The sequence below is a fragment of the Haemorhous mexicanus genome, chromosome 2 (genome assembly GCF_027477595.1).
Source record: "Haemorhous mexicanus isolate bHaeMex1 chromosome 2, bHaeMex1.pri, whole genome shotgun sequence".
Lineage (NCBI taxonomy): Eukaryota > Metazoa > Chordata > Aves > Passeriformes > Fringillidae > Haemorhous > Haemorhous mexicanus.
Genome location: NC_082342.1, coordinates 25,614,041 through 25,641,990, shown reverse-complemented (window position 1 = coordinate 25,641,990; position 27,950 = coordinate 25,614,041). Strand labels below are relative to the sequence as shown.

Below are 27,950 nucleotides of genomic sequence, written 5' to 3'. Positions count from 1 at the left end.
CTCACTTCTCATGATACATCTATCTCTGATAATGTCTTTTAAATTTCTGGTCTGTTGGACATGACATAGTCAGAGACTTGATTATGAAAACATATTCCTAGAGGTCATTTTTAGAGAAATTTTCTGACTGCTTACGTTCTTTCAATTCAATAGTCCCTGTTGAATTTCTGTGCTTTTCTCTTTTAGAAAGACAAAATGACTTGGTGGATCACTGTTGGGATTTTTACAGATGAAAAAGAGCATGGCAGGCTTTATAAAAGAGAATTTAAATTAAATCCATCATTTGACAAGACCAACCGATCTTGCCTTTAAAAAAACTGAGAGGTGCCATTCTACCTAAACAAGAATGGCCAGAGCTTGATGGCACTTTATTTGGCACCCTTCCAACCCAAATCATTCTGTGATTCTATGCTGCTTTCAAATTTCACACTCTGACACCTCTTCCCCTCTTCTTTTTTTTAATTGTCAACTCATAACCAAAGTACCTAGATTATTTTATAAGTAAACGCAGGTGAGTTACATTAGCAGGTGTCAGATAGCAACTTTTAGTTGATAAACAGCCCACTTTCACAGCTGAATAACTAAAGAATGTACTTCAAAATCTATAGGCTATTTAGGTACCTGGAAATGTACCACTTTGCATTTGGAAAAATAATTGCTTCTCAGGTATGCTGGTGTAAATGGAATATGTTTATGTTTGGGTTCCCCTTTCCAAACACTCAAAGAGGAGACAGAAGCTACTACTGTAATTTTTCCCTGCATGTGATCAAATGGCATAGGAAATACATAGGAAACTATATGAGACAGTTTTAAATTTTATTATACTACAGACACAAATAGACAGAGAAATTGGTGTTGGTGGAAGTGCCATGAATTTTAACTGAACGTTTTCAGGAACTTTTAAAACAGGTACATGTTACTTTGGGAATATTTTTTTATCTGAAGCCCTATTTCCATAAAGGCTTTTTAGATATAGTTGCTCATAAAACAGGAGATTCAAAGTCAAGGCAGGTAAAGAGACAACAGCTCATAAAAGTAATAATATTCCAGTAGTTACACACCATTCTTTCTACAGACAAATAAAAAGAGAATCAGCCTGGCTTTCAGAAGTACTCACTGCCCATCTCTCCTGCAGGGCTTCAAGGGGAGTGATACTGGATTAGAGCCTCAAAAAAATCAGATTCCATATACCTTCCTCAAGATGCTTAGAACTAAAATGAAACCAAAAGCATGCAAAAAAGCAACAACAGTTCACATTGGTAGAAGGGTTTCTAAATGAGGAAGTGAAACTCTCTCACCAGTAGACACTGGTGCGTCACTACAGGTAAAGGATTTGCTCAGCAAAAATTGATTGTAAATGGAGGTTGCCACAAAGCAGATGAAAAGGAAGTCCTGCTTGGAGTGCACTGCTTGCCCAAAGCACTCCTGGGACTGAGCTGTAGGGAAGGACGGGTGTGTGGAAAGAATGGACAATGGACCTGTTCCAGTAATGGGTTGGGATTAGAATTTTTCATCAATAAGACTGGATTTTTTTACTGCTAGCATCCCTAAGGGAGAAGCATGAATGTTTTTACTTTTGGGTGTCATACTAAAACCTGCATCCTGCACAGTAATAAAATGCATTTTCAGATCCCAGAAGTGGGTAGCACTTTTGTGCTTAGGTTATCACTCATACAAGGCGTCTGATTCTTAAAAGTCTAGTGTCCAGAGGAAAAAATAAACCACAAATCTAACAACTTAAAATACCTGACTTTCACACAGTTTGAATTTTAGTAACTATGTTACCATAGCTCAGGACACCTGAAACCTTAAAATTTTCCAAAATGAGAGTAGTTACTTGTGGTTGGTTAGTGGGAAAAGCCCAATTACTATTTTCAGCATGAGGAAGGTATTTTCAGCTCTAAGAGTTCAGCCTAAGAGCAATTTGTGTTGGATGTAGCAGAAGGCACAATTCACCACTGACATATCATTCCAACCTAGAAGAATTAGCCAAAGAAATAGTAAGTTTACACATATGCAAGCACATGACCAGCTGAATATACTTGGGCCTGAGATTTTACTTTAAACCACACTTCCAGATTCCGTGAATGACGCTTTTTTGCACTGTGCACTGTCTCTGTGTCACACAGCTGCCATGAGAGAGGGCTGCAGAACAGAAACCAGAGAAATCCAGAGTCATAGTTCTTTGTTTTTTGTTGGCTTTTCATTTAACAAAAATACTACATGTGGAAATTTACTTTGAATATTTAGCCTGTTTTATGAGAAGTAAGAGACAGCCTCTAATATTTTGTCCCTCTATTCACCTAAATAACAACTTGGAATGCTTTCCAAATAACCCTTCTTTTTCCTACTTTATTGCAAGATTAATTTTTCCAAGTCTACAGGTGCTGGAACAGAGGCCCAAACAGATTAATGTTAGTAGCTGTAGGTATTGCCAGGGCACGGAGACCAATCCATTCTCAGGTGTGGGTTATTTCTTGGGCTGTCAGTTAAATTTCTCTGAACCTGACATTTGAAGAAAAGGTCCGTGGACTTACAGAGGAGCACAGTAGGTGTTCCTGGTGACTCACAGCCAGTGCTACTGCAAGCAGGGACTGTTTATTGCCCTCTTGCACTTATTACCCATTTAATTAGACAAGCAAATCAGTAGGGGTGGCAGAAGGAGCAGAAAATGCCCCTACAAAACCTGCAAATTTGTAAGCTTTCCCTGAAACCCATCTGGGAGAGCTGGGCACTTCCAAGCAGACTCCTTGTGGCTCATAGGCAGAACTAGCTCAGAATGCAAGCACAACACTCACAGTCATGTCCAATTTACTAATAATAATTCAGTAACTCACATTTTAAATGAAGCAATGAGGACTGGGGAGAGCAGTGAAAGAACAATCAGAACAATCCTGCAATACTTATTGGACTTCACTGACTAAGTTACAGCAGGAATAAACAAGGGGTTATTTTTGACTTTCTAATTAAGCTTGTTCTCAAATGCCCCTGGCCACCAGCTGGTGAGGTACACAGAAAGGAGAGGGAAAAAAAGCAAACAAGAAAAAAGGTAATTAAAGAGGCCTTTCTTGCCTTGACATTGGATAGCTGTTTTTTGGCCTTTAGCTGCATGTTTCCAAAGAAAAGGCAGCCCTTCATCATCAGATGAAATTGCAGAAAATAAGACTCACTCTTTCCATCTCCAAAGCTCCCACTGCAGCATTCAACTAACCTCTCTCCGAACAGTGAGTCCCAACAACACAGGGAAATGTAACCTCCATCACCATGACATTCCCAGGAAATCAACACCTATCAACTACCATGGAATAATTGAGAACGGATAAAAAGACAGCTGCTTTCCTTCTGTTTTTTAATCATGGGTCCAGCCCCTTAAGAGATTGCCAGGCTAGAGGAGACTTCAAGAAGATTAGCCTTTTCATTAATGTCCGGGTGAGAGCACAGTTTCAGTAACTTCCCCTGGGTATGTTTTTAGCAGAAAGGCGGGCAGCTTCTTTGGGTGGTACCTCCCTGTCTGGTGTTTTAACTGAGATTATACTGAGATTAATTCTGAGCCCAGAGAGCATGGAAGACTTTTCATGCTTTTTAAAATGAGAAAGAAGAAGGAAAAAAAAAAAACAAACCCAAGAAAAAAACCTAATGTAGTGTGATGGGTTGACCCTGGATGGGTGCCAGGTACCCACCAAAGGGTGGGTACTACTCTGTCTCTCCCATCCTCTGCCCTCCTCAGCAGGGACAGAGAAAATATTACAAAAGGCTCATGGGTTGAAATAAGGGCAGGGAGAGATCACTCACCAGTTACCATCATGGGCAAAGCAGGCTTGACTTTGGGAAATTAGTTTAATTTATTACCAATCAAAACTGAGTAAGCTAATAAGAAATAAACCCAAATGTTAAAACACTTCCCTCCACCCCTCATTTATTCCAGGCCTAACTTTCCTCCTGGTTTTCTCTTCCCTCTCCTTGCCAGTGACCTCAGGGGAGGGGCTCCTCACACCCTTCCCCTGCTCCAGCATAGGATTCCTCCTATGGAAAACAGTCCTCCATGAAATTCTCCATTAGTCCTTCCCACAGCCTTCAGTTTTTCACATAGTGCTCTAGTATGGGTCACTTCCATGGGGTGCTATCCTTCAGGAACAGGCTGCTGCAGTGTGGGTTCTCTGCAGGGTCACAAGTCCTGCCAGCAAATCTGTTCCAGTGCAGGCTCCTCTGTCCAGGAGTTTGCTCCAGCTTGGGCTTCCCACAAATCACAGCCTCCTATGGGCATCCATCTGCTCTGGTTGGTGGATCTCTGCATCCCCACAGACCTCCATGGGCTGCAGGGGCACAGCTGCCTCACCATGGTCAGCATCACGGACTGCAGGGGAATCTCTGCTCTAGTTCTTGGAGCACCTCCTGCCCCTCCTTCTCCACTGACCTTGGTGTCAGCAGAGCTTTTTCTCTCACAAATTCTTTCCCATCTCTTTGGCTGCATTAGTGTAAGGGTTTTTTCTCCTCAAATACGTTACCCTAGAGGTGCTACCACTGTTGCTGGTGGGCTCAGCCTTGGCTAGCAGTGGGTTCATCTTGGCCGTGGCTCTATCAATGTATGGGAAGCTTATGGCAGTTTTCCAGGGAAGCCACCCCTGTAGCCCCCTCACCAAAACATTAACAGCAAACCAAATATATATAGTTAAGCTGATGATAAATGTAACATTGTTTGCTTTAAACAATAATTATACTTTTTTCTAATTTGTTTTGTTTTTACTTGAAGATGTTCAGTGATGTCTTAAGACATGAATTATCAGCTAGAGGAAGAAACTATTACTGTTCCCATCTTAAAGATCAGAAAATAATTTAAAAATAAGAAATTCTAGCAAAGCTTTAAGTTCAACTTACAACAGCTCAGAATGAAAGTAATACACTCAGTGTTTATTGGGCAAACCAAACATGCACTTTTGACCTGGATGTGTAGGTTAAAGCTTTCTGCTTACAAGTTGCGATTATAACTCGGTTGAAGCAGTTGAGTCTCTCAAAAGTGATGAGCCTGACACGTCTTGTTACACACAAACAGAAACTACAGGAGCACATGCCCATTTTAAAATGTTTTCTTTTCACATCACAGATTGCATCGTAGAATGATTTGGGTTGAAAGGGACTTTGAAGATCATCTCATTCCAGCCTCCTGCCTGGTCTACCTTCCACTAGACCAGGTTGCTCAGATCCCCATCTAGCCTGGCCTTGAATGCTTCCAGTGATGGGGCATCAAGAGCATCTCTGGGAAATCTGTTCCTGTGCGTCACTACTAATACAGTAAAGGATTTCTTCCTAATCCTTAATCTAAACCTCTCCTCTTCTAGTATGAAGCTGTTCACCCTTGTCCTGTGTAACTATGTGCCTGGTACAAAGCCCCCCTCCAGCTTTCAGTATTTCCCCAGCTTTTAGGGCATGACAGCCCCTCAGAGCTGCAATGAAATCATACTGACCAGGTGACACTTCATTGTACCATTTTTACACTACACTCATGTTACTCCACACTTATTCCCACAGAGGTTTTGAAGCACGAATTCTTGGGAATAACTTCTCTTAGAGATGCCACAAGGGAACGCAAGAGAAACTTAAAAGGGTTTCAACCAGGCTAACTTAAAATAGCAATCCCAAAGATTGGCAGCTTAGATAGACTACTGCATCTCTAATTCACCAGCAGCTTTCTTCTGAAAATTGAGAAAACCAGATTTTTTTTTCCCTTTAGGAATCCCCAGCACTTCATGGATGGGCAGTTCCAAGCCTGTATCCCCACACATATTGCAACCAAGGCTGAGCTCAACAGGAAAGGTACAAGCAAGGGATGGAAAATAACTATCAACCCCCACCTTTGAATGGCTCACATCCATTAAATACCTTCTCTTGCAAATCAGACCTTGAGGAAGGAGAAGGGAAAGGGGCAGACATTAGAGCAGCTTTTCAAGAGCCTTGTAACTGAATTTGAATACTGGTGACTTTGCAAGGTAATGGGATTCAGGGACTAGATGCTGTACCACAACTGACAAACCCATTCAGAGCATTTCTAAAGTGCAAATTCATCAACGGAATGCACTTTAGTGCGGCTGATCATTGTTTATGGATTTCAAATGAAGATTTCACTTTTTTTTTTTTTTTAAATCATTCAAGTATTAAGACCTCAGCATGACAATGAAGGGGCAAAGTTTAACAGCTTTGTTGTTATGCAGGAGGTTGAGTTAGGCAAGCAAGATACCTCTAAGCTATTAGACACAGAAAGGATTTATTGCCCTATGGGAAATTGCAGTTGCCTTGATATGACACAGATGTATCCAGCTTTCCTGACATTCCTGGGGCACTAACCTTTTCAAAAAGATAAAATGCAAACCCCATGGCTTCTATACTACTGAAGACAAGCTGCTGCTTGTATTCCAAATGCAACTTTGGAGTTTCCTGTAGGACAGAAATTTCAGTTCAGTCAGCTGTGAGACAGAGCTTGCTTAGAAGAACAATCAACAAAAACAAAGAAAAAAAAAGTATAATTGAAAACTTAACACAGTCTCCCACAGCACCCAAGTCTCACCAACACCCTTGCAGACAGGGAAAAAACCCACCTGCCTGTCAGTTAGGAGACAGTGTAACATACCCTGAACAGCCTGATGGACACACAGTCTTGATATGCTGCCAAAGAATATTAAACCACAGCATAGTAGGCACACACTTAAACAGACCAGCTCTTTGAAAGCTAAGAAAAAAAAAATTGCCTCTAATTATTTTTAACACAACTTCATAAATCATTGGTATTTTACTTCATTTACATTTTATTGAGTGTACATCAGTACTCAGGGCATATTTATTTCAGAGGCATATTGCTTCCTGTTGTCTTTGCTGACAGAATAGGACCAGGCATTATTTCCTCTGTAGCATGGACTAAGGATAGCTTGTTGGTATATCTAGGTTGACTCTTAAGGTAAATAAATATTAAATAATAAAAATATCATCCTCACCTTAACAACTCCACTCATGCCAACCAGTTGTCTAGGTGCCTGCAACTGCTGGGTGAAGCTGCTGCAAAACACTGGTGACACAAAAACTCCCCCCAGCAGTACAAGTTGCGTGCACAGGAAAGGAAGTGAGGACAGGACAACAATTTTAAAAACCAAACACACAAACAAAAGGAAACAAACTACCCACAGCAATTTCAGCATCATCTGGAGAATCAGCATCGTTTAAAAGGCCATAAGAATATTAAGAACATTAACTGTAAAAACAATTAATTTAATGCAGATAACTTTATTGAAGGAAATAAACAGTACTTGTAAGGGTTTCACTTCATTACAGAGAAAATTGTAAGACAGAAAAAAAAGGTTTATCAAAGAAAAAAATCAAACAGTGTAAATACATAGAAAAAGCACATCAGGAAACACAACCAGTAACAGTATAAAACATTGCAGAGAATTTTTCTGAGTTTGGTTTTTATTTTACAAAGCAATTCCGCAGTTGGTAAAAAATTTAGTCACATTACAGTGAGGCACATGGTTTTAAGACAATAAACCATTTGTGTGCTTTCCTTCCAAAATGGTCATCATTTGCTATGGTTGTAAACATCAGTATTTAAGACAAACGTGTTTAAACATCCTCCTCCACCTCAGTTTACAAATAGCACAGTGATCTCACTTTCATGAACATGATTAAGTACCAAAATTAAGGAAGAACTGTTTTTAGGAAGCTGGAGGCCCACATAGAGCCCAACACACTTTCCTTTTAAAAACATGGTTTCTGAAAAGAATTTCAACTTGCGGCAGAAAATTCTTCCTTGGTTTTCATAACAGCTCATGAACAATCTTATTACTATAAATACTAAATGAGATTAAATTGTTCATATCATCAGTGTTGAACCATTTCAGATAGTACAGGTATTCATAATGGACTTCATCACATGAAACAGAGCAAAATGTTGAAGTAGTAAAAAAAAATTCCCATATTTCAATGTATAGAGTCTCAGTACTTTGGGAACAGGTGACTGCCAACCTCCCTATTTCCCTTTCTAATATAGCTGGAAAGTCAGCTGATCCAGCTATGGATCAGCTGACAAATTTCCTGCTAGAACTGTATGCTAAGGCTGCTTGGTTGAGGTTGTTATCTGTACAACAATAAGTGAAAAAAGTGGGCAGATTGGTCAACAGGCTGAGCCAAAAGCATTTTCTGTTACAACACCAAATCCTACTGAGATGGGCACCCAACATCAAAGAAGTTTCCTTAGGGAAGTCAGCCTTGAGTTAAGCGCTGTAGGCAACTGAGCAAGGACTTTTGGAAGGAAGGAGCTTTGTGGTTCCAACCAGAAGCTCTCTATTCACAGTAGAGCGCACACAACAAACATTCCTACCCTCAAGGACAGTGAGATGGAAAGTTTCAGAAATACCCACCATGCTTTCTGCCAAGCAGGTAACTCAAGCTGATGATACCAAAACTAAACACAAAGTAGGTTTAATGACCAAAAAAAAGGTATAATGATATAATCTAATTCAGACTGAAAACTACTCAAGAAGGAATATTTATATAGTTTACTCCCCAGTTATGTAAAAATCATATAAAATAAAGTACTTCAGAGTAAAGGGGAAATTTCTTTTGCTGATAAACTTGTCAACAGCCTTACTACAACTATTTAAAAGTGAGTAAGAATCAAAAGAGTTTTGTTCTGGGAGAGCTATTTTAAATAAAAACTGCTTGTAGATGAAGCAACAAACCCTGGGTATGTTTTATATATTGGTAAGAATATGGCAAGTCTCTCCTACTGTCTGATGTCCCCAGGAACAAAATACAACACCCAGGGGCAACATAACCCCAGTGGCACTCTTGTGATCCTTGTGTCCTTGCCATCTTCCCTTCCTGTAAGGGCACAATTGCTTAGACTCAATGTGCTGTGCAGTCAAATGAAGATTTGTTCTTCTCTCTTCCTGACTAAAAAGGCTGTGAAGCTGGAATTACAGTTTTAAACTGAGAGGAGAGGAGAGGGGGAAAGGACAAAAATCCATTTATGTACTATCTACTGGTATTTTCATAAATTTCCTACTTCTAATTGTCTGTGTTCATAAGAGCCAGCTAAAAGGTTCTAGAGTTAGCTAGAATTAGTGCACATTTAAAAAATATTTACCCTACCCAATTGTACTGTTCTTCCAGAAGAACTGCCAGAGAGTCAGGCTACCAGAACCCTGCCCAAGCTAGCCAAGGAATAAGAAAAAGGCATGTACTCCTCCTAATCTGATTAATCAAAAAAAGAATCCCAAAAGTCAAATTCTGTTATCGTGGCTGCTGAACCTGGAATAATGATAGGAGTAAACGTAACTTAGTTGGAGAGGGGAAGGAGAAACAATGGATACTGTGCTTGTAGCTTTTTCCAGGAGCATTCAGAGATGCTAAAATTAAAGGAATATTGGAATGTAAAAGGCATTAGGGTTGCATTTCAATTTCCCTTATACAAAAGAAATTTTCTAAACATTATCAAAGTCCTAAGAAAAGACTGGCATAGGTCCTTTGACTAATGCAAGTTAGGTTTTGAACTCAGTCCCTGATAAAAGAAGACACACATCAGTTTAGACACATGTCTTTGATCAGCCAGGGAAGAGAAGGATCAGTTTTCTTTAATTCCCAGTCTCTCTTGGGAATTTAACCAAATCATCCTTTCAAGAAGAGTAATAGTCAACACATTTATTTCAACACTAATCTGGTGCTTTTTTTACCTGGGAGGTAAAAAAAGCACCAGGACCCAGCACTTGAATCTGCATAACTGTTTCATCCCAACATCAGTGCTGTCTTTCCAAGGTGGCATTTTCCATTCAAATGCCTTTGCAACAGTAATTCTGGCACCTGGAATCCACAGAATGCTTGTCAAAATCTCTCTTTCGTACATCCACAAAGGGAATCTTAAATTATTTTTTTTAGAGGATCCTTACAGGTGGGTGGTACTGACCTTTATAAATTATCAGAAGGACACTTAAATTTAAGATTTTGGATTAATTAATTTCTTAGTAACTTTCTGGAAGCCATAGAACTATTTGCCTTCACTGTGAGCCTATACTTCACAGCCAAGTAGATCCAGATTTTTCCTGCATTAAAGTCTTTCTGGTACAAGTCAGGGATATACCCTCCATGCAAACACAATGCTCTTAAACAACTAAACTCTTAGTAAATTGAGGAAGAGATGCCTCAGTTCCCACTAGAGTGCACTGGAAAACCATAATCTTAAACACTGGCTTCAGCAAGACAGTTTGGTAAGAGGAAAGGGGAAAGTAGTTAAACATTATCTCACACAGCAGAAGCAGGAATCTGTGCTCAGAATTACACTGACCACTGCAATGCTGTGGGAGTAAATGATTATATGTAGCTCAGAAGATGAAGAAAACAGAGTGGCCTTGGAATTTGGATACAGAACATTCAGCACTTGTTTGGAGCTGGCAGAAGGATTGTTTCATGCTTTCCTTGCTACCACGGGCAACAGAATATTGTGCTTTCTCCTCCATGCAGAGAAGTTCACTGGTGTGTGCAAGAGTTTTAGCAGAAAGAAAACTGATTCCGCTTACAAAGAAACAAAAAAAAAAAAAGTTGGAGTTTTAACTTATTTTCAAGTTCAGAAACAAATGTCTTCTCCCTGACCCAGGCTGCTTAAAAACAATAGCCTACTTCTACATTATGACAGTTTGTCCTTTGAGAAAGGACATACATAAATTATTTTATTGCTTGCCTACCATGCCCTTTGCATTGCTCTTATGCTACAGCTGGAGGAGAAGAGAAGCACCTCACTTCATGTGAAAAATGTCAGCTTCCTACCTTGCAACCATGAGCAAGGAAAAGAACTCAGGTTCCTGGTAGCTGAAAACATCAATGGACCTTATTTTACAAGTGCTTTTCCAATAGGAACAAGATTTTTCATATTAAAATGTCCCTTTCATGTATTTTAAGGAAAGACTATCAGTATGGACTGAGAATTAAATATTTCATTAAAGATGCAAACATTTCATGGTTAACTCAAACTGTGTTTGGCTTTAGAATTACATCTTTTAGAAGCCTCATAAACCTAAAAAAACCTTTCAAGAGAGACAGGAAAAGAAAGAATACCAATTCCATTATCTAAGGCAAACAGTGCAAAGATTAAGTGACATAAGGCAATTTTAAAAAATCCCAAGTTGTTTCAACTCTAGAACTGGCATAGTCCCACCAGAGTCAAGGTCTTCACTTTCCAGATTTCACACATTACTTTGAAACTTTTGCAAAACCAAATACATGAATTTATGCAAGAATCACCATAAAAAATTGTGGACCTCTGCCCAGTTCTTCTGTCAGACTGAATGTCATTTGATCACAAGCCCCTGTCCCACAGACACCATTGCTTACAAACCCAAGCAACTGCAGACACTGGGTATAACACAAGGAGCTTCTAAAAAGCAGCTGAAAGGCAGGTGTTCAAGACAGAAGTGGGAAACTACAAAGCACAGTGATCCAACGCAGTTCCTATAACTCTGTGAGGCATCCAGTATTCCTGTTAGGACAGACAGACTGAAATACATTTCTTCACAGCATCCCTATAGGCAGGAGAAAGAAAAAAACACAAGAGAATCAGAGTCGCCTGAGTTACATGATTTGACAAGAGTCATTCCAGGCTGCTATCCCACTGACACTGAGGACTGTAGAGATCAGATGACCGTGTATTAATTGCATTAACATGATTTGCATGACTACACAAATGCCTTAGAGACAAGCAGGTCTGCTTAGTGCCCACCTGCTGCAGAAGTGACACCTGCAAGGCTGCACTGAGGCAGGGCACTGCAGAAGCATGGGGCAGGAGACACAAGTGTGCTCATACAGAACAGTGCTCATGGGGGAGAACAAGACAAAAGGGACACAGAAGAATACACTTGTCTAGTAGCAGTTTGGACCAATATTCAGGCATTCCAAAGGTAAGCCTTATGCTCAGCATTTGGTCAGCAAGCTTACATATTCCTATGAGAAGCCTTCTCATTTTCTCCATTTGTGTTCTCCCTGTAGAGAAAATGCTTATTTCATTTTCAGATGTAACTACTTGTATTTCCTACACCATGGAAAACCTTCTAAAGCCATGACACATGACAATGCTTCTCTAAGCTAATCTTCTGTATGATTAAACCTCAAAATGACAAAGAGTAAGACAGTAGAGAAACTTACCTTGCATATGGTATGAAGGAAATGCTGTACCTAAGAAGAAAGATTTTGAAAGTTACTTTTCATGTCAGATTTTATTAGAATCACAAATAAGAACAACCCCTCTGATATTCTAAACTGCAAGTTACATAACCAAAATGAAGCTCTGAGTTTGTGAGTAACAGGAAGGAGTATCTTTGCAAGTCATTTTAGCCCAGCCAGGGTATGAAACTCTAGGGCAAAATAGAGGGGGGATGTTGTGAAAGCATTTTAAACACAGCTCTCCTGCATCCAGTATTCTTCATGGTCCAACACCTATAGGTAGGCAAGATAAGCGTTGAGGGCTGGCTAGGTGTCTATATCAGTTTGTGCACTCCTCTGGTGACCTTGCACAGACCATATGTTAACATGAACACTGACAGTCTGATTGGCATAACTGGGTCTCTGAATGAGACAAATTCAGGAGAGTGTAAAAGAGGAATAACAGATGGTAGGCAACAAATTGATTTAAAAGGGAAAGAAAAAAAACAAGCTCAGTTCAAGCTCAGAGAAATCAAAGGAACTTCCTCTAGAAATGGAGCCCTGAGCTCTGTCTCCACAGCCTCTGTAGTGGTGTGAGAGACCAAGAAGTGTGAACAGGTCAGCTCCTCACTGATGCATTGTCTTGAATCTAAGGGATTGACAAGGTAAACATTTTCCTTCCCCCTAACTCAACATCAAAATCCGTTCACAATTCAGCTACTGGTGTCAGGTGCAACAGAAAGTGGAGTGTGTAGGGAGGAAATCACTCACCATGCCATGGCAAAAAACTGTAAGATGCAGAAAAGCAGCGCGAGTCCTGCCTTACGCCACTGGAGGGGAGAGGAGAGGGGAGAGGGAAAGAAACACAGCAGAGACAACAGTGAAAGAATCTTACTTTTAAAATATACTCCAGTTCCATTAACTCCAGTTATATATACATACAGGACTCCAGTACTCCAGTTCCATTAACTCCAGTTATATATACATACAGGACTCCACTACTCACCCAGAAAGCGGAACACAGTGTTAGTATGAGGCACAACTAGAAGAAAACAAATTATTTTAATTAAAAATAGAAACAACTCTAGTTTCTATAAATATTGCAACACTGTAATGAGGTCCTTCACAGAAACAGAAATTAATTACATCATTTCACAGTTTTATTCAATTCTGCATCATAAGAGTTCCTCATATTTAAAAGTTTGTTGTATTTAAAATGCTCTAGTTATTAGATTTCTGAAGTGAATTAAAGCAATCAGGAAATATCAGGGTGATATCTCCAGAAAATGATTTTATGGCTGCAAAGGAGCAAGAGGAAGAGGCTCCTGAAGCTCTTTTGCAGGTCCCTACTCCATCCCACACACTTCTTGGTGTCATAGGCACACAACGCATTTCATCATTTTGGATAAGTAAGACTTTTCAAATACTTTTCAGTTACCACTCTTAGTCTTTCTGCTTCTGTGCAGTTCCTGATGATTACATGGTTACCATAGCATTGAAGTTATGTCATTACTTAAAAGCTCACTAATTAAAACCATGCTACACTTTCTAGAACTTCGGGCTATTGCTTAGTAGCTCTCCTGTGTATGTACTGAAGTAAGGCACAGTCATTCAAACCAGCGCTTTTTCTGTTTTCAGAGTTGCACTGTGTCTTTCTTTACTACAGGTAAAATCTTGGGAGTACTAGGATCATCATCTGCTTTAACCCTTAGTTTTAACAGATGCCTCTTATTAGTTTTCATTTTCAATTTAAGATATGACAGCTCATTTATCTATGTAAGATGCTGATAATTCATCTTCTTTCGTCAGCATCTAACAGCCTTTAGATACATATGCACCATTGTGCTACTAGAGATTATAATGTGCGTCCTTCTACTACAATAGAAAAAACCAAACATACAGTACTGCATATTCAGACACTAAGACATGCATTGCCAATGAAATCATCCACTTGAGCTCAACCAGTACAGACAATAAATGCAGTTCTTCCATTAGTTTTAAGGTGGTGATTTATATATTGGTCTAAGTACTGCATCATACATGTAATGACTGGCTTTATCCCAGTGAACAACATTCCAGGAATTCTACTGACTCCAGGCATTCTGAATGCACACAAAACACACACACACCCATACCATACAGTAGTTTCTTGCTTGGATCTGTGAGCATACACACTCAATTTCTCAAGCTCTGCAGCATCTCTGGATGTGTAAAGAGAAACTGGGAAGTGCTGATGCAAGCAAGCACTCTGAAGACATTCAGACTGAAAATGGGAGCTTCATGCAAGTTAAACCACCTTTCAACTTTTTGACTTGCCAGGAGCAAACAGGAAAGGCACAAAGACAAAAAAAAACGCTGTGTACTTTAAAGAAGAGCCAGTCTAAAACTTATCAGCAACTTTCAGACACAGAAACACACACAACACAAGGTTTGCTATAACTCCCATCTTCTGAAAATAGTATAATCCCAAGGGTGACTCCACTGAATGTTGAATTTGCAATTTCATTCTGTCATACAAGTTTCAAAACCTGAAGCTATCAGCCAGGTGTAACGATCACGAATGCAAGGTTATCAAGGCACAGTTTTCCCAGCTGCTTTGCTACAAAGAGATGATTTTATCAACGTAGAAATACCTACACAGCTCCTTCAAGGCAATCAGACCCAATATAAAAAGACAAAATCATGCAAAATAAAATATCTAGCAACATCCATAGGACAACTTTAAAAAAAATTAATTTCCCATCATTCACTTCTTAGAGCACACATAAATATGATGTTGTGACCTCAATCATCCTAAAAAAGCACATGCATGGTTCACACACACCAGCCACAGACCCTTAATGCTCATTTAGCTAAACAAGCTGGCTTCAGCTCACTTTTGCCTAACAGAGAGCTGCTTTTCTGCTGCCACACTTACCCTTCCACTACAGATGTGCATCGTTCAACAATTTAAGAAAAGACAAAAACACGAACCAAAAAACCACCCCCAGGCACATCCTGAGCCATAGCTGGATCCATGGAGATGAAAGGACTTCACAAGGAAAATTGTTGCCAGGTTTGTATGAGTTAAAAGTGACTCCTTCGATACTTACTAGCATAACAATTGTAGCAATCAAACGCGTAGGCTCAAACATCCGCTTCAATTGTTTCATTGGTCCCATAAGAAACATGGTGCTGTGAAAAACAAGTCGAGATGAACACGGAAATGAGAAAGGCAAAAGTGAAACTCGGTAAGATTAAACTGTCTGCTGCCATAGGGGCATCAGTACACTATGTTGATATGGTAATCAGTGCAGCAAAACAAAAGAAATGGGATTATACAACGAGACAAAATCCATTCCCCCCTTTCTTTGTGCAAGGTATTTACAATTTTATTCACACTTGTTCAGTTAAAATTAACAGAAGTAGAGCAGAACTATCAAGTTAGAAGCACAGGCCAAGGTCAGCTCCAATCAGATCATCCTTGACAAATGCTTTTCTAACCTGCTTTTCAAAAATGCTTTTCTAACCTGCTTTTCAAGAACACCATCTACAGAGGCTCTGCATGGATTCCCAGGTAATCCAATCCAATTCCTCTACATAAAAGGCTGTTTTCATGCCTGCGTCCATTCTCTGATCCCTTACCAGGTCTGCAGCCTCATTTAGGGCCATGGTAATGGATACTGGATGCATTACACAAGGTGAAAATTTTACCTAAAGTGATATTTCTGCCTCATAAACTATATTATTCTGCCTCATTAGCATATTTCTTCCAATTCTATCATTTATGCTTTCTTGCATCATGCTAAGTTTCCACAATCACAGAAAGCTGGGCTTGTCACAGAGCATGCAGGGCTTTGCCTCAGGAACCTCGAAGGCCATTACATATGCTTGCCCTGACAGACAGACTGCCCCAAACATACTCACCAAAACAAACAGAACACTGCCAAATGCAAAATGGCAAAGAATTATTTTTATCTGGAGAAGGAGGAATTAACAAATCAAAAAACCTCAATGCTTACAGCATGAGTGTGATTCCTGTTTATTGATGAGCAACTTTTACCTTGAATGCACTACTAATAACAATTTAAAAAATTAAATTTTCTTTACCATTTCAGGGCACTACTGGGTAAATGCTGTTCTGTAGAATTCAATAAGAAAATTATCTACAAAAGGAAATCTCTCGCAAATGCAACAGCTTCTACCACTCATGCACTATCATTCTGCTTTTGTTTCTCCTCTGTATTAGGGAAATTATATATAAAGATTGTTACCTCCCAATGGATGCAATATTCCCCAGGGTATAAAACACAGCAAAGAGTACCAGCCCTTTCTTTGGTATCCATAGCAGACAACTACCCTAAAAAGGAACATTTAGAGAAAGGGGGAGGGGGAAATTAACAGGTTTTAAATTGAAACAAACATATATATCCAAGAAGTGTCATGTCACCAAAAGAACTGTTAGGAAAACTTCAAGTTAAACTGAAGAATTATGCATACGAAAGTAAATCGCGCTTATTGGCATTCTTGTTAAGAGTCAGTGTATTGCATCTAACTGGAACCGAGTCAAAGGTTTCCTCAGAGACTCGGAAAAATCAAGCAGCAGCACAGAGGGAGGCAGTAATTATCTGGGCTCCTGAAACTCATATACTGGGGAGATCTGGCAAAAAGTCCTTACCAAGATCGAGCACAGGCATCCGATCGCAAAACACGCAATAAAACCTTTCACTCGGGTGCCCCACCCTAAGGAAGTCGCATCGATAACCTGGAAACGAGAAGAAAAACAAAAGCGCAACTTTTTTACTTATAGCTCTTGACTCCTACCGAGCGCGAAAACTTCCTCTCAGGCGCGGCAGCGCCGTGTCCTGTTCAGGCACCCTCCCGAGTGTCCCGCGGGAAGCGGACCACGCCGAGGCTCCGGCACCCGCGGGGGCAGCGCGGGCGGAGCCCACGCTTGACCGCCCGCCCATGCCACCGGCGCCTTCTCGGGGCGGCTGCTCCGCCACCGCGCCGAGCACACCGGGGACGGGCGGCCCGGTCCCCCCACCCGGCAGCGGGGCGGCAGCGCTACCTCGGGCAGGCCGCTCGGCTCCTCCGCGTCGCGGCCGCTCAGCACCCGCTTCAGCTTGTCCATGGCTCCGCACCCCACCCGCCTGGCCGGCCGGCCAGAATGCCCTGCACCGCCCTTCCCTCCCCTTCCCAGAGACTACCAGCCCCGGCAGCCACCGCGCCCACCTGCACGCCGCAGGTGGGGGAAGGCCGGCGGGGCGACGCGAAGACTGCCGGGGAATGTAGTCCAGATGTGATGGATCCTATCTCCTCCCAGCACTTTCCAATCCATCGCTTGGCAGTAGCAAAACTTATTTTATAGTCAGTAAAGTTTGATTTTAATTACACGACTGTGGCTCTTCTCCCACTCACTTTATTTTCATAACGAGCCTAGCAGTCTCCTGCCAGACAAAGCTATGTGGATGCAAAGTCCTACTAGCAGCCAAAATTCAGCATCACAAGCAGTTATTTCCGTTTATTTTGCTCAGTTAAAAACAGAACTGCAAAATGTTTGGTACGTTTTATTTAGCAACATACAAGGAACAATATAAACTGCCACATAAAACTCGACACAAAACAGCCAGAGAACCACCCCGCTCCATCCCCCCCTAAAGTTGTTTATTCAAAGTGGTACTTTTCTGTGGAAAAATTGTGTCAGAGCACTTGCTGTATGCCAGTTTATACCACTGCTTCTCGGTAATCTGCGTGGTGTAAGAAAGTCATAAAGCGCTCCAATTTTGAACTTGTAACTGTAACTTCCTAAAGGTGTTCTTGTGATTTCCCCAACACGTGTCCCACTGAAATGCACAGCACCTTTTAGAATAGATGGAGAGGATGAATCTGTAGTCAGGATACAAGTCAATTCCATAAAACTTCACCAACAGGTCACAAATTAGGATGTATGATGGACAAGAGAAAACACACAGTATAAGCTAATCATGCAGAGTGCCCTTTCCACTGCTCCCTCCCCACTCTGTGGTTTTCCCCCCCACACTCTATTTCAGACCAAAGGAGTTTAATGTTAGCATCCATGACCAAGCTCAAATCACAGTTTGAATTAACAAATGCAGATATAGTTTCCTTCATGCCAGCACTACATGAACTCTGCTCCCAGTCATAACAGCTGTAAAAGTGTTTTTATAAGCTCTAAGGCATGTATACTAATATATGCTTAGAGTAAGTGCCATGATTTACTTCTGCCAGAAATATAACTCTTCACCCCCATTTGTCATTCCTTTCCTTTTCACTCTTTCCTCACTTCTCTTTAACACTGGAGTGGACCCATATAATCTTCTATTACTAAATGGATTTTAATCTCTTTGGTGCTGCATCCATTTGCAGTCCTTTTCTTCATCCTGACACTAAAATGTTTAGGAAACAAGGGCAGGAAGATGAAAAAATGCCAATAGAAATGGCATTTGTAATGGGGCACACAGAGGACCTTGCTTCTCTTTCAAAGTAGCCATAAATTCATTCGCCCAGATAATGTCTGAAAATTATGTGGTAATTATCACAGCTGACAACTTCTTTCAGAAACTGTTTTAGTTCTCTTCACTTATCTTATAGATAATTTTTTGCAGTAATCCTTTCCAAAAGATTCCAAAGATAAGGCTGAAGGTGTATTCAGAAAAAAAAATATTCTAATCAATAACTTTGTACAAACTAATCCTCACAGTCTCTCTGTGAGGTAGGTATATATTAACTCATTTTTACATACGGAGAATGGAGGCACAGAAAAATGTTACAGTAAATGGTTAGAGTAAATCAGTGACACAGGAAAAGTTGCAGTTAGTTCCTGCCTTTCCACCTGCTGTAGAATTCACTAGACCTTCAAATAAAAGTGAAATCAGTGTGTTATTTGTTTTTAATAAGGAAACAGGATGGCAGTACACTTTCCCCCCCCAATAAAAACCTCAGGGTCTTCTCTACATGAAAACTTAAAAATATATATTATTAAATAGGAGGTTTTGTGGTGGGTTGCTTCTAGTAAGCCATGCGGCATAGAACATGAAGATTTTTAAACAAAAACCCAAGACATCAGAATGTGTCCATGTTCTTACCTGCACCACCGGGCCTGCTTTTCACTGCAGTTATATGCTTCCTCCACTGAGTGTCAGAAGCAAACCCAGACAAGCCTGCTTAGCTGTCCCATTTTTAGGCCAAACCAGTAATATATTGCACAATTTCCAAAAGCAATACAAGTATTCAGTTTCATCTACAGAGTGTTGAAACCATGACTATACAAGTAATCACACTTCTATCAACACTAGAACTTAGAAGAATTTTAAAATAAACCAAAATTATACATCTGGAATACATGTTAGCAGCCTTCTAAGGCCATACAGGATCTCATTTCTCAAACTGCAAATACCAGCATCCTTTAGGGATCAGACTTACCCAGCCTTAAGCCTCAATGCAGTTTTGCAACTTGGCTGACAGGGCACTAAAACCGTCCCATGTGGGCAGATCCAAAAGAAAGCCAGTGCAGAGCAATGCCTTTCCAGCAACGTTCATTACTAGAGCAGCACAGGGACCTCAAGTGAGAGTCCCAGAACTGTCCAGAGAGTCCCAGAACTGCCCACAGAACTCCAGCTGACACTAGATTAAACCCGCATTTGTGAAGAGACTTAGCAGTGGCTCTCTGTTAACCTCCAGCTCTCCTGCTCCGGAGTTAATGCTTCCCAAATAATATTTACCTTTATACAGTGTGAAACAAATATATTTTCCTCACACTTAAACCTATCTCAGATGAAATGAATATTCTTAGGTGAGACTCTGGATCAGAAACTACAAGAAGTAACTTTGTTCGTCACCAGTAGGGGAAGCCGAGCAAAATCGGTAGTTTAGGACGGACAGATCAAAATAAATGCAGAGGAATTTTTTTTTTTTTTTCCCTGTGGATTATTTCTCAATAAAAATAAAATCATGCCAGTTTTACAACTCTGGCAGTTTCATAGTATCTGAAGCAGCAATAACAAAATCTTCATAGAATTTAAAGTGGATGGAGACAATACTTCTGCCTGCTTGGTGAACTAAACAGAACCCAGACTCCCAACAGTCATTTCTCCAACGCTGTTGAAAACTGTAACTCACCACCAGTCTATCATCAACTCCAAAAATAGGTTTAAAAAAAAATCTAAACAAAAAACACCATTAGCAAAACCTGCTTGAAATGTTTTCTCTCAAGGCTACAGAAAAATTAGCCAAATTCTTCATTCCACTAGTAGTGAAACACCCCACATACCAACAACTGCGATCACATAACCTCCAGTATACTTCAAGTCCTTATAAAGTCACATTTATTTAGACTTAGCACATGTGGTTTCCAGTGATGTTTCTGGTTTAGGCTCCAGCTTCTCTGGGAATTCTAGTTTTTCACAGATGATCTCCTTTATGGGTAGATACTGAGAGATCTCATTAGGTTCCGTGAACAGGGAAGGTGGAACGTTCTAAAAAGCAAAACTTTTACATTAAATGAATGAAAGAAAAGAGGGGATAAGAAAAAGTATTCCAATCCCAAACTATTACAGACAACTTATAATTTACTGGATGTAAACACCACTCCAGGCAAACTTTTTAGAGGCAAACTAAAAGTAAGGGAGGAGGAAAGATACAAGAAAATGAAAATTTAGGCATTTGTCATGAATAAAAATCAACAGCTGCAACTCCAAATGTACCACAGATTATTCTGAGCCATTACTAGAGTTTTAAGGTGGCCTATTAACCTCAAATATTTGAGAAAAACTGAAAGAGTCTATTATCAAACAGATCTTAACCCCTAATATGGCTTGGAAGCACACAAATTTAACACATGAAATTTAACATCATGGGACATGGAGTACCTGATTTTGCAGCTGAACAGCTCTATGAAAAAATAAAATAATAAAACATTTAATTAACTCAATAGTAGAAAAAGTGGCCTAATCCCATACCTTGTCATGTGATCTGAGCATTTACAAAATGTAAATCTGCTCTAAAATCACCAAAACAAAAGCTGCATAAGCAGAAAGGACCTTCTTCTGTATTAATTCCAAACCAAACAAAGAAGGACTTAAGAGACACAATGTTTTCTACGCTGACCATAAAACTAAAAAGCAGACAGAAGGAAAAGAATCAAAGTCTTAAAAATGCAGTACCTTTAGACTTGATATTTTGCTTTCCCTGGATGTGTATTCTCGCAACATGTAGGTCTTGTCAGCCTAATGGAAAAAAGCAATCATCTGGTATCAGTAAAACAAGCATTTTAAATACATTTAATTTAGGAAGCATTGGAAATTGGTTGACACAAATTTTCACATAGAAGAAATGTACATTCAAATTCATGAAGACAAATGACAACAATGTTGTTTTTTTCCAAAAACCACCTGTGTGCATGTTTAAAAAAAATTCTATGAATATGCTTGTTAATTTTTACTCAGCTAGAACCCCTACACATCTACACAGAATTATCAAAACCCAAATCTTAACATCCTTTATTATTTGTAAGATACTAGAACTCAATGTACTATGGACAGTTATTTGCAAGTTACACTTGCTGTCTAACTCTATTAGGTAAGACAAAAATAATGTACTTGAAGATAAGACAGTACTGAACTCTTTACTGCTGCCTATTTTTCCTCTTGTACTTCCTTCTCTGTGTCTGTCAAATGTATTTAAATGATTACATCAAAAGAGGGGTAGCCTACTCTGCTCATACACATGGCATTCAGCACTTGGTTGCTAGCTCAGCACCACCACAATAATAAAGTTTTTGTGCCCCCAAACATTAGTATTACTTTAGAGGAATATCACCACGTCACTGGAAGTAAAATGGCAATGGAACCTCTGTAGGGTAACTCATGATGGAAAGTAAGGGTTTACCTCATGATGAAGCCTTGTATCATTCATCCTGATGAGTACCCCATCCACTCGCAGGAAGAACCTCAGCAGCACAAAAAAGCTGGAGGGCATAACTCTCTGCAAAAATAAAGATGGCCCATTCAGCACCTTACAAAGGCTTACTTTAAGCATGTTCTTGTCTACACCAGATATTCACAATGCAAGACAATATGAGACGTTTTCAAGAATGAAGTCAAAGTTTGGGCGGTTGATTTACTACAGCTATGACAGGCCAGCGGGCAGACAGTGTCTCAAAGGACTATTAGGCGGGACGTAGGAGGGAAAAGATCATCCCCTGGAACAAATGACAGATGACAAAGGTTTCAAGACAACATCATTTCCAGTAAGATCATATTTCTAAGAGCAAGGATGAAGAACTTTGTGCTTTAAAGTTTAAATCCCAGAAGGAACAACATGCAAAAAGCAGCTGTGTTTTGCATTAATCAGCCAACTGAGTCACCAGGTATCTTTTATAAACCTCCCAATACTCACTACTTTCACACTCAAACTTGATACTCCATGATCATGGAGTTCATCTTCAAACAGGAGTACTTCTTCAAAAAACATAATTTGTTCCCTGGCTTTCAATTTCTCTGTATTTATGTGTTCTGTTGTAGGAACAACCTAGATAAAAATATTAAGAGCAGTTAGCATATTAATTTTTTTCCAAACTACATAAAGTTTGTCCTCATATTTTGAATTCCACAGTTTTAAAAAGGAAAAAACTTCTCAGGCACTAAGCTTAAGACACCCCGAATTTCTAACAGAAAAAATTAAAATCAAAGTTTCCAAGAGTTTCTTCTTGGGAGCAATATCAAGCAAAAACAAGAACTAAGAGCGGAAAATTCTGACTAAACTTCTCTCTGGGTACCAGGCTCAGTAGGGTTTCAGCTGCAAACAATTCTGCTTTCTCTCAAAACATTTAAAGATATCTTGTGTTTAACATATATATGAGAAGTTCAGGTTTATAAACAGATTTCTGTACATTTAGCACCCCTAGCCCACAACACACCTTGAAAATTATTCTAGTAAAGTCTTTCCATAGAAATCAAGTACCTGTATGTTTTCCATCTCATGGTCTCCACAGACACTTCTGGTGTCCAAACACGATGGACCAACATTGTTTATTTCTATGCTGTACTTTTAATTCCAGCACAACTCAAATGATCTCTAACTAAAGCAATTCTAGTGAATTAATACAGATTATCTGCTTAGTAGCAAGCAACCTGTATGCAGTAAACAGAAACTGGGAACTTCAGTCTTATTTTCACAAAAATAAAGACATGGGAGGGCCTATGAGTTTAAATATGAGGAATTACTGAGCTGCTGTTGCAGAAAAACATCAGGCCATTGAAAGCAGTCAGGTCAGAAAGCAGACAAACATGCAAGCAGCAGAGCATGAAGGCAATACAGAATGACATAGCTGATAGTTCTGCTATATGTGAGCAGCTCGGGGCTGCAGAGCGGCCCCCAGCAAGAGCTGAAGCCTCCCATGTGCTTTAATCCTAAAATGCTTTAAGACCCCCCACCCTCATTATTAAAATAAGCCATGATTTGATTAGGATAAAATCATGAGCTGAGAGACATGAGAAGCCCAAATTACCAAGCACAAAAGATTTTAAAGAAGGCTATTGAAAGGTAAATGACAGCTTCAAAAAAAGTGTAGCTGAAGCAAGATGCAGTCAGCAATTAACAAGGAGAAAATTATTACCTTTAATGTTGCAGTATCTCCCAGCAAAGTTCCTTTGTAATCTGTTGTGTAAGTCCAGTCATATGGCTTGACAACTTCCTTACTGTGCTCAGTCTCACTCCTCAACAGTGAAAGAGAAAACAGGTGTGTAGTAATTGCTTTATAGCAATTCTCAAGAAATTACCACCTCACATAAGACTGTGCATTAGAATTCCAACACCGGTCCTAATGAAAAACAGCAGCATTGTCTGAGCTGCAATCACAACGTCAGGACTTAACCATGGTTTCACATCTGTTTCCATAATAACTTTGAAAACAATTGTGAAAATTCTAAATCTATCTCAGTTCTATGACTCAAAATAAAGATTCACATGCAATATTGCTGAAAAATTTGTATTTCAAGATCAATGGTTCTTTAAGAAGGCAAAACATGATCTCTTGACACCTCACAGCAATCATTAACACTGCAATTTAGCTTAGTTTTCATGATAACTTTGCTTTGTTTCTGTGCTTTATTTCCAGATGCTCTACAACTAAATCCAATTTGGTAAATACTAAGCATCATAATTAGTTCTCATGCATGGTAACTGTTCTGCTTTATTCCTAAGGCTAAGATTTTAAAAATGTACAGCACTTTGCAACACCACACAATACAGTCTTGTAATGCTCAAGGCTCTATGAGTTTGAATAAACAGAAAGAGCATTAAGTCATGTTAAATTTGACATTTACTTTAAGACAGCCATGACACAGCTGAAAAATACAGCTGACCCAATTTAACAGAAAGGATGATGACAGCAAAGGAAAGCATAGTGACCTCTGTGATCACATGCTGTATCTAGGGTAGAAGCAAATCCAATGTGGTCCTCAAGAGTTCAGTTTGTTCTTTTAACTACACTATGACAGTTTCATATACAACACACCAGTACTTGCCCACTGGTGATAAAATACTGTACCTGCTCTCTTGCCACTCCTCTGCACAAGCGACTTTGATCATACCTTGACAATTATTGACACATTTTAAAGCATCTGTAGCATTGAACTCAATTCCAAAACCATGGTCATGCTGTATTCTTAGGACATTGTCTCCAAACATCATCTCCGGCAGGGAAGGCATGTGTAATTCATCAGCCAACCTGCAGAGAAAAATAAAAGAGGCATCAGTCAGCTGACCATAGCTCAGTGAAAGCAGTCCTTGTTTTGGAACAAGGATTCTTTAGACCATGATAACTTAGATGACACATCACCAGGTTAATTATTTCACCTGAAATGCAGACTCATTGATCTGAAGTGACTTTTCCTCCAAAAAAAGTACTCCTAAAACATTCCTTCGCCATCAGGCTCAGACAAAATTCTCACACATGAGGAATCAAGAGTATCTGAGAAACATGTAGAAGCCATTTTCCACCTGTGCTAGCAAATCCCTGGATGGTCAGTGGACCAACTTCAGTAGGTGCTCAAAGAAACTTTTAGGAAGAAGGACTCATCATAAGCAAGTTTGAATTCAAAGTCATGGTCCATACCTCCAAATTTGGAAGCCTAGAAAAAAGATTCTTAAGACAACCCTGGCACAGTATATAAAAAGTGCAGAAGACACTACTGTACTCTGCTGGTAGAAGACACGTAGTGGCACACTTCCTAAACTTTTCCTCCTCACCTACCCAACTTCCCAAGATCAAAAAGGAATATCTGACGTCTGGAGAGGAGAAAGCTTTAGGAAATACACCTATTTGAGTGAGGGGAGGGTGAAGAGTGTCCTAATCATAATGTTCACATTGGTAACTAGGCATTCCTGAATAAAAGTGGTTATTTCTGTAACCCTGAATACCAAAGAAGAGTGTCAACCCAACTAAAATAAAAATAGTAAATTCACAGACCTGGAAAGTAAGATCCTGTGTTTTTCCCAAAGAAGGCAGAATAACATTATGAACTCTTCCATTTCATCAAGTGTAGGGACCCTTAACCTGCAAAACCTAACCCCTGCATAGAAAAGAATTCTTAGCTATGGCACATTTAATCCTTTCCACACAGGTTGTTGAGGGATTTTTGCAATATATATTTGCCATAGATAAAATTCCTATAGATACTAATAATGTTCCCCAAGCAATAAAAAAGACAAAACGGGTCGCTGTGACCTTGTTGCACCTCCTACAAATGACCTCAGCTCATTGATCCAGCCTGTCCAGATCCATCTGCTGAGCCTTCCTACCCTCCAGTAAATCAACATTTCCACCTGGCTTGGGGTCATCTGTGAACTTAGTGAGGGTGCACTCAATCACCTTGTCCAGACTATCGATAAAGATACTGAAGAGGACTGGCCCCAGTACTGAGCCCTGGGGAACACCACTGCTGATGGGCCACCAGTAGGATGTAACTCCATTCACCATCACTCTTTGAGCTCAGCCATCCAGACAATGTTTTACCCAGCAAACAGTGCACCCATCCCAGCCACAGTCAGCCAGTTCATCTCAGAGAATGCCTTATTAGCCTCAAAAAAGGTAAAAGCAAGATAAATGAAAGTACATTTAACAAGACTAATAAGATTCTTATGTATACTGAAATTTATTCCAGAAAATGAAACCAAGAAATATCTGCCAAATCCATCTGTCTTTAAGGTCAGTAATGGCACAGCTGAACTCCCCAGTTCCACATTAGCAAATCTGACTTAAGTACTTGATGCTGATACAGGAACATTTCCTCCAATGATTTCACTGGATTGGAAAGTCCTATAACAAGAGAACGAATTATAAATTTTTAATGAAAACCACTATCTTAAAATAGCTATTACTGAGACATGGTATGAGACGGTAAAAATATTCTTTTTCAAAAATAATTTTAAAAATCTAATTCTAATTAGCGGGTCTCAGTTCACAGAGATCCAGAGATCCAAAACCATTATAATCATACAATGGTTTGAGTTGGAAGAACCTAAAGGTCAAGTTCCAACCTCTCTGCCATGGGAAAGGACACCTCCACCAGACCAGGTTGCCCAAAGCTCCATACAACCCGGCCTGGGACATCTCCAGGGATGGGGCATGCACAGTTTATCTGGGCAAGTTCCAGCGACTCACCACCCTCACAGTCAGGAATTTCTCTCCTAGGGTCCAATCTAAATCTCCTCTCTTTCAGTTCGAATCCATTCCCCCTTTTCCCCATACTACATGCCCTCGTAAAAAATCCTTCTTCGTCTTTCTTGTAGGCTGCCATCTGCAATCATTAAAACAAAATTTTGCAAATTACCTGTAACCCAAATCGCCCGAGTTCTCCAGCCAGAGAATCAAGCTTGAAGAGAAGGAACAACCCCGGGGACCGAACAGTGTCTCCCCCGCCCTGGGAACGCTGCGTGTTTCCTTCGCAAGGCCATCCGACGCCCCCAGCCCCTCGCTGTGACGGCTGAGGCCGCAGCCCCGCGGTGGCTCCCCGAGCAGATGGGACACCGTGCTGTGCTATGTCCCCCTGCGCCCCCGGCCCGGAGCCCGCCCCACCTCTCGGCCTGCGCCGACTTCATGATATGCGTCCGGGCGGCGCTCAGCTTCCACGGCCCGAAGGTGAAGTCGCGCCGGCTGCTCTGGAAAACGGGGTGCATGGCGGCCTCCTCTCTGCCGAGCAGAAGGCAGGAGGCAGCGGAAGGGGCGGAGGTGGCGGAGCCCCTCTCCTCCCGTCTCCTCCCCCACAGCACTCGCAGCAGCGCCGGCGCCCCCGGAACCGCCACCCCGTGGCGTTTCCGCTTCCAGGGCCGCGCGGCGCGGAGCCCCGGCGGCGGCGGAATCCTGGGATTCATCAGGAAGAGCGTTGCCAGCAGGGCGAGATAGAGGGTCCTGCCCTTCTGCTCAGCACTAGTGAGCTCACATCTGGAGTGTTCTATCCAGGACAGGAGAGACATGGAGCTCCTGGAGCGGGTCTAGCGGAGGGCAGCGAAAATGATTAAGTGACTTCGTTAGGTGGAAGAGCTGAGGAAGCTGGGCCTATTCAGCCTCGAGAAGAGGTGGCTGAGAAGGGCCCTCATCAATGTGTACAAATATCTAAAGAGGGGATTCCAATAGTATGGATCCAGGCTCTCCTCGGTGATGCCAAGCAATGGGACAAGAGGCAACAGGCAGAAACTGATGCACAGACGTTCCACCTGAACACGAGGAAGAATTTCTTTACTGTGCAGTGACCAAGCACTAGAACAAGTTGCCCAGA

General features: G+C 40.6%; 2 protein-coding genes across 4 annotated transcripts; both read right to left on the bottom strand.

Moving 5' to 3' along the window:
- Positions 1-7,253: 7,253 nt before the first annotated feature.
- SFT2D2 (SFT2 domain containing 2) lies at positions 7,254-17,380 on the bottom strand. Of its 3 annotated transcripts, XM_059837950.1 has the most exons (9): positions 17,222-17,380; positions 16,829-16,915; positions 16,425-16,510; positions 15,264-15,345; positions 13,178-13,213; positions 12,943-13,001; positions 12,175-12,204; positions 11,968-12,012; positions 7,254-11,555 (listed from the first exon to the last, which is right to left on the bottom strand). In XM_059837950.1, exons 1-9 carry the CDS (start codon positions 17,282-17,284, stop codon positions 11,516-11,518), a joined length of 528 nt encoding a protein of 175 aa, XP_059693933.1. In that variant the 5' UTR covers positions 17,285-17,380; the 3' UTR covers positions 7,254-11,515. The 3 variants fall into 3 exon arrangements, with proteins under 3 accessions (XP_059693933.1, XP_059693935.1, XP_059693936.1); XM_059837952.1 differs by lacking the exon at positions 11,968-12,012 and having other exon boundaries at positions 17,222-17,379; XM_059837953.1 differs by lacking the exons at positions 7,254-11,555; positions 11,968-12,012; positions 12,943-13,001 and having other exon boundaries at positions 13,067-13,213.
- Positions 17,381-17,707: 327 nt separating this feature from the next.
- Positions 17,708-27,663, bottom strand: TIPRL (TOR signaling pathway regulator). The gene is made up of 7 exons (XM_059837949.1): positions 27,251-27,663; positions 24,722-24,901; positions 23,789-23,888; positions 22,570-22,701; positions 22,060-22,155; positions 21,336-21,398; positions 17,708-20,648 (listed from the first exon to the last, which is right to left on the bottom strand). Exons 1-7 carry the CDS (start codon positions 27,646-27,648, stop codon positions 20,499-20,501), a joined length of 1,119 nt encoding a protein of 372 aa, XP_059693932.1. The 5' UTR covers positions 27,649-27,663; the 3' UTR covers positions 17,708-20,498.
- Between the last annotated feature and the right edge of the window lie 287 nt (positions 27,664-27,950).

Excerpts from the sequence above, each read along its gene's own strand:
- TIPRL (XM_059837949.1), bottom strand. The coding sequence starts at position 27,648 with ATGTCTCTCCTGTCCTGGATAGAACACTCCAGATGTGAGCTCACTAGT. Across the intron at positions 23,889-24,721 it reads GAGGAGTGGCAAGAGAGCAG|GAGTGAGACTGAGCACAGTA; the intron begins GTACAGTATTTT and ends TTCACTGTTGAG. Across the intron at positions 22,156-22,569 it reads CAAGTTTGAGTGTGAAAGTA|AGAGTTATGCCCTCCAGCTT; the intron begins GTGAGTATTGGG and ends TTATTTTTGCAG.
- SFT2D2 (XM_059837950.1), bottom strand. The coding sequence starts at position 17,284 with ATGGACAAGCTGAAGCGGGTGCTGAGCGGCCGCGACGCGGAGGAGCCG. Across the intron at positions 16,511-16,828 it reads GATGCCTGTGCTCGATCTTG|GGTAGTTGTCTGCTATGGAT; the intron begins GTAAGGACTTTT and ends GTTCCTTTTTAG. Across the intron at positions 13,214-15,263 it reads TTGCTACAATTGTTATGCTA|TTGTGCCTCATACTAACACT; the intron begins GTAAGTATCGAA and ends GTTTTCTTCTAG.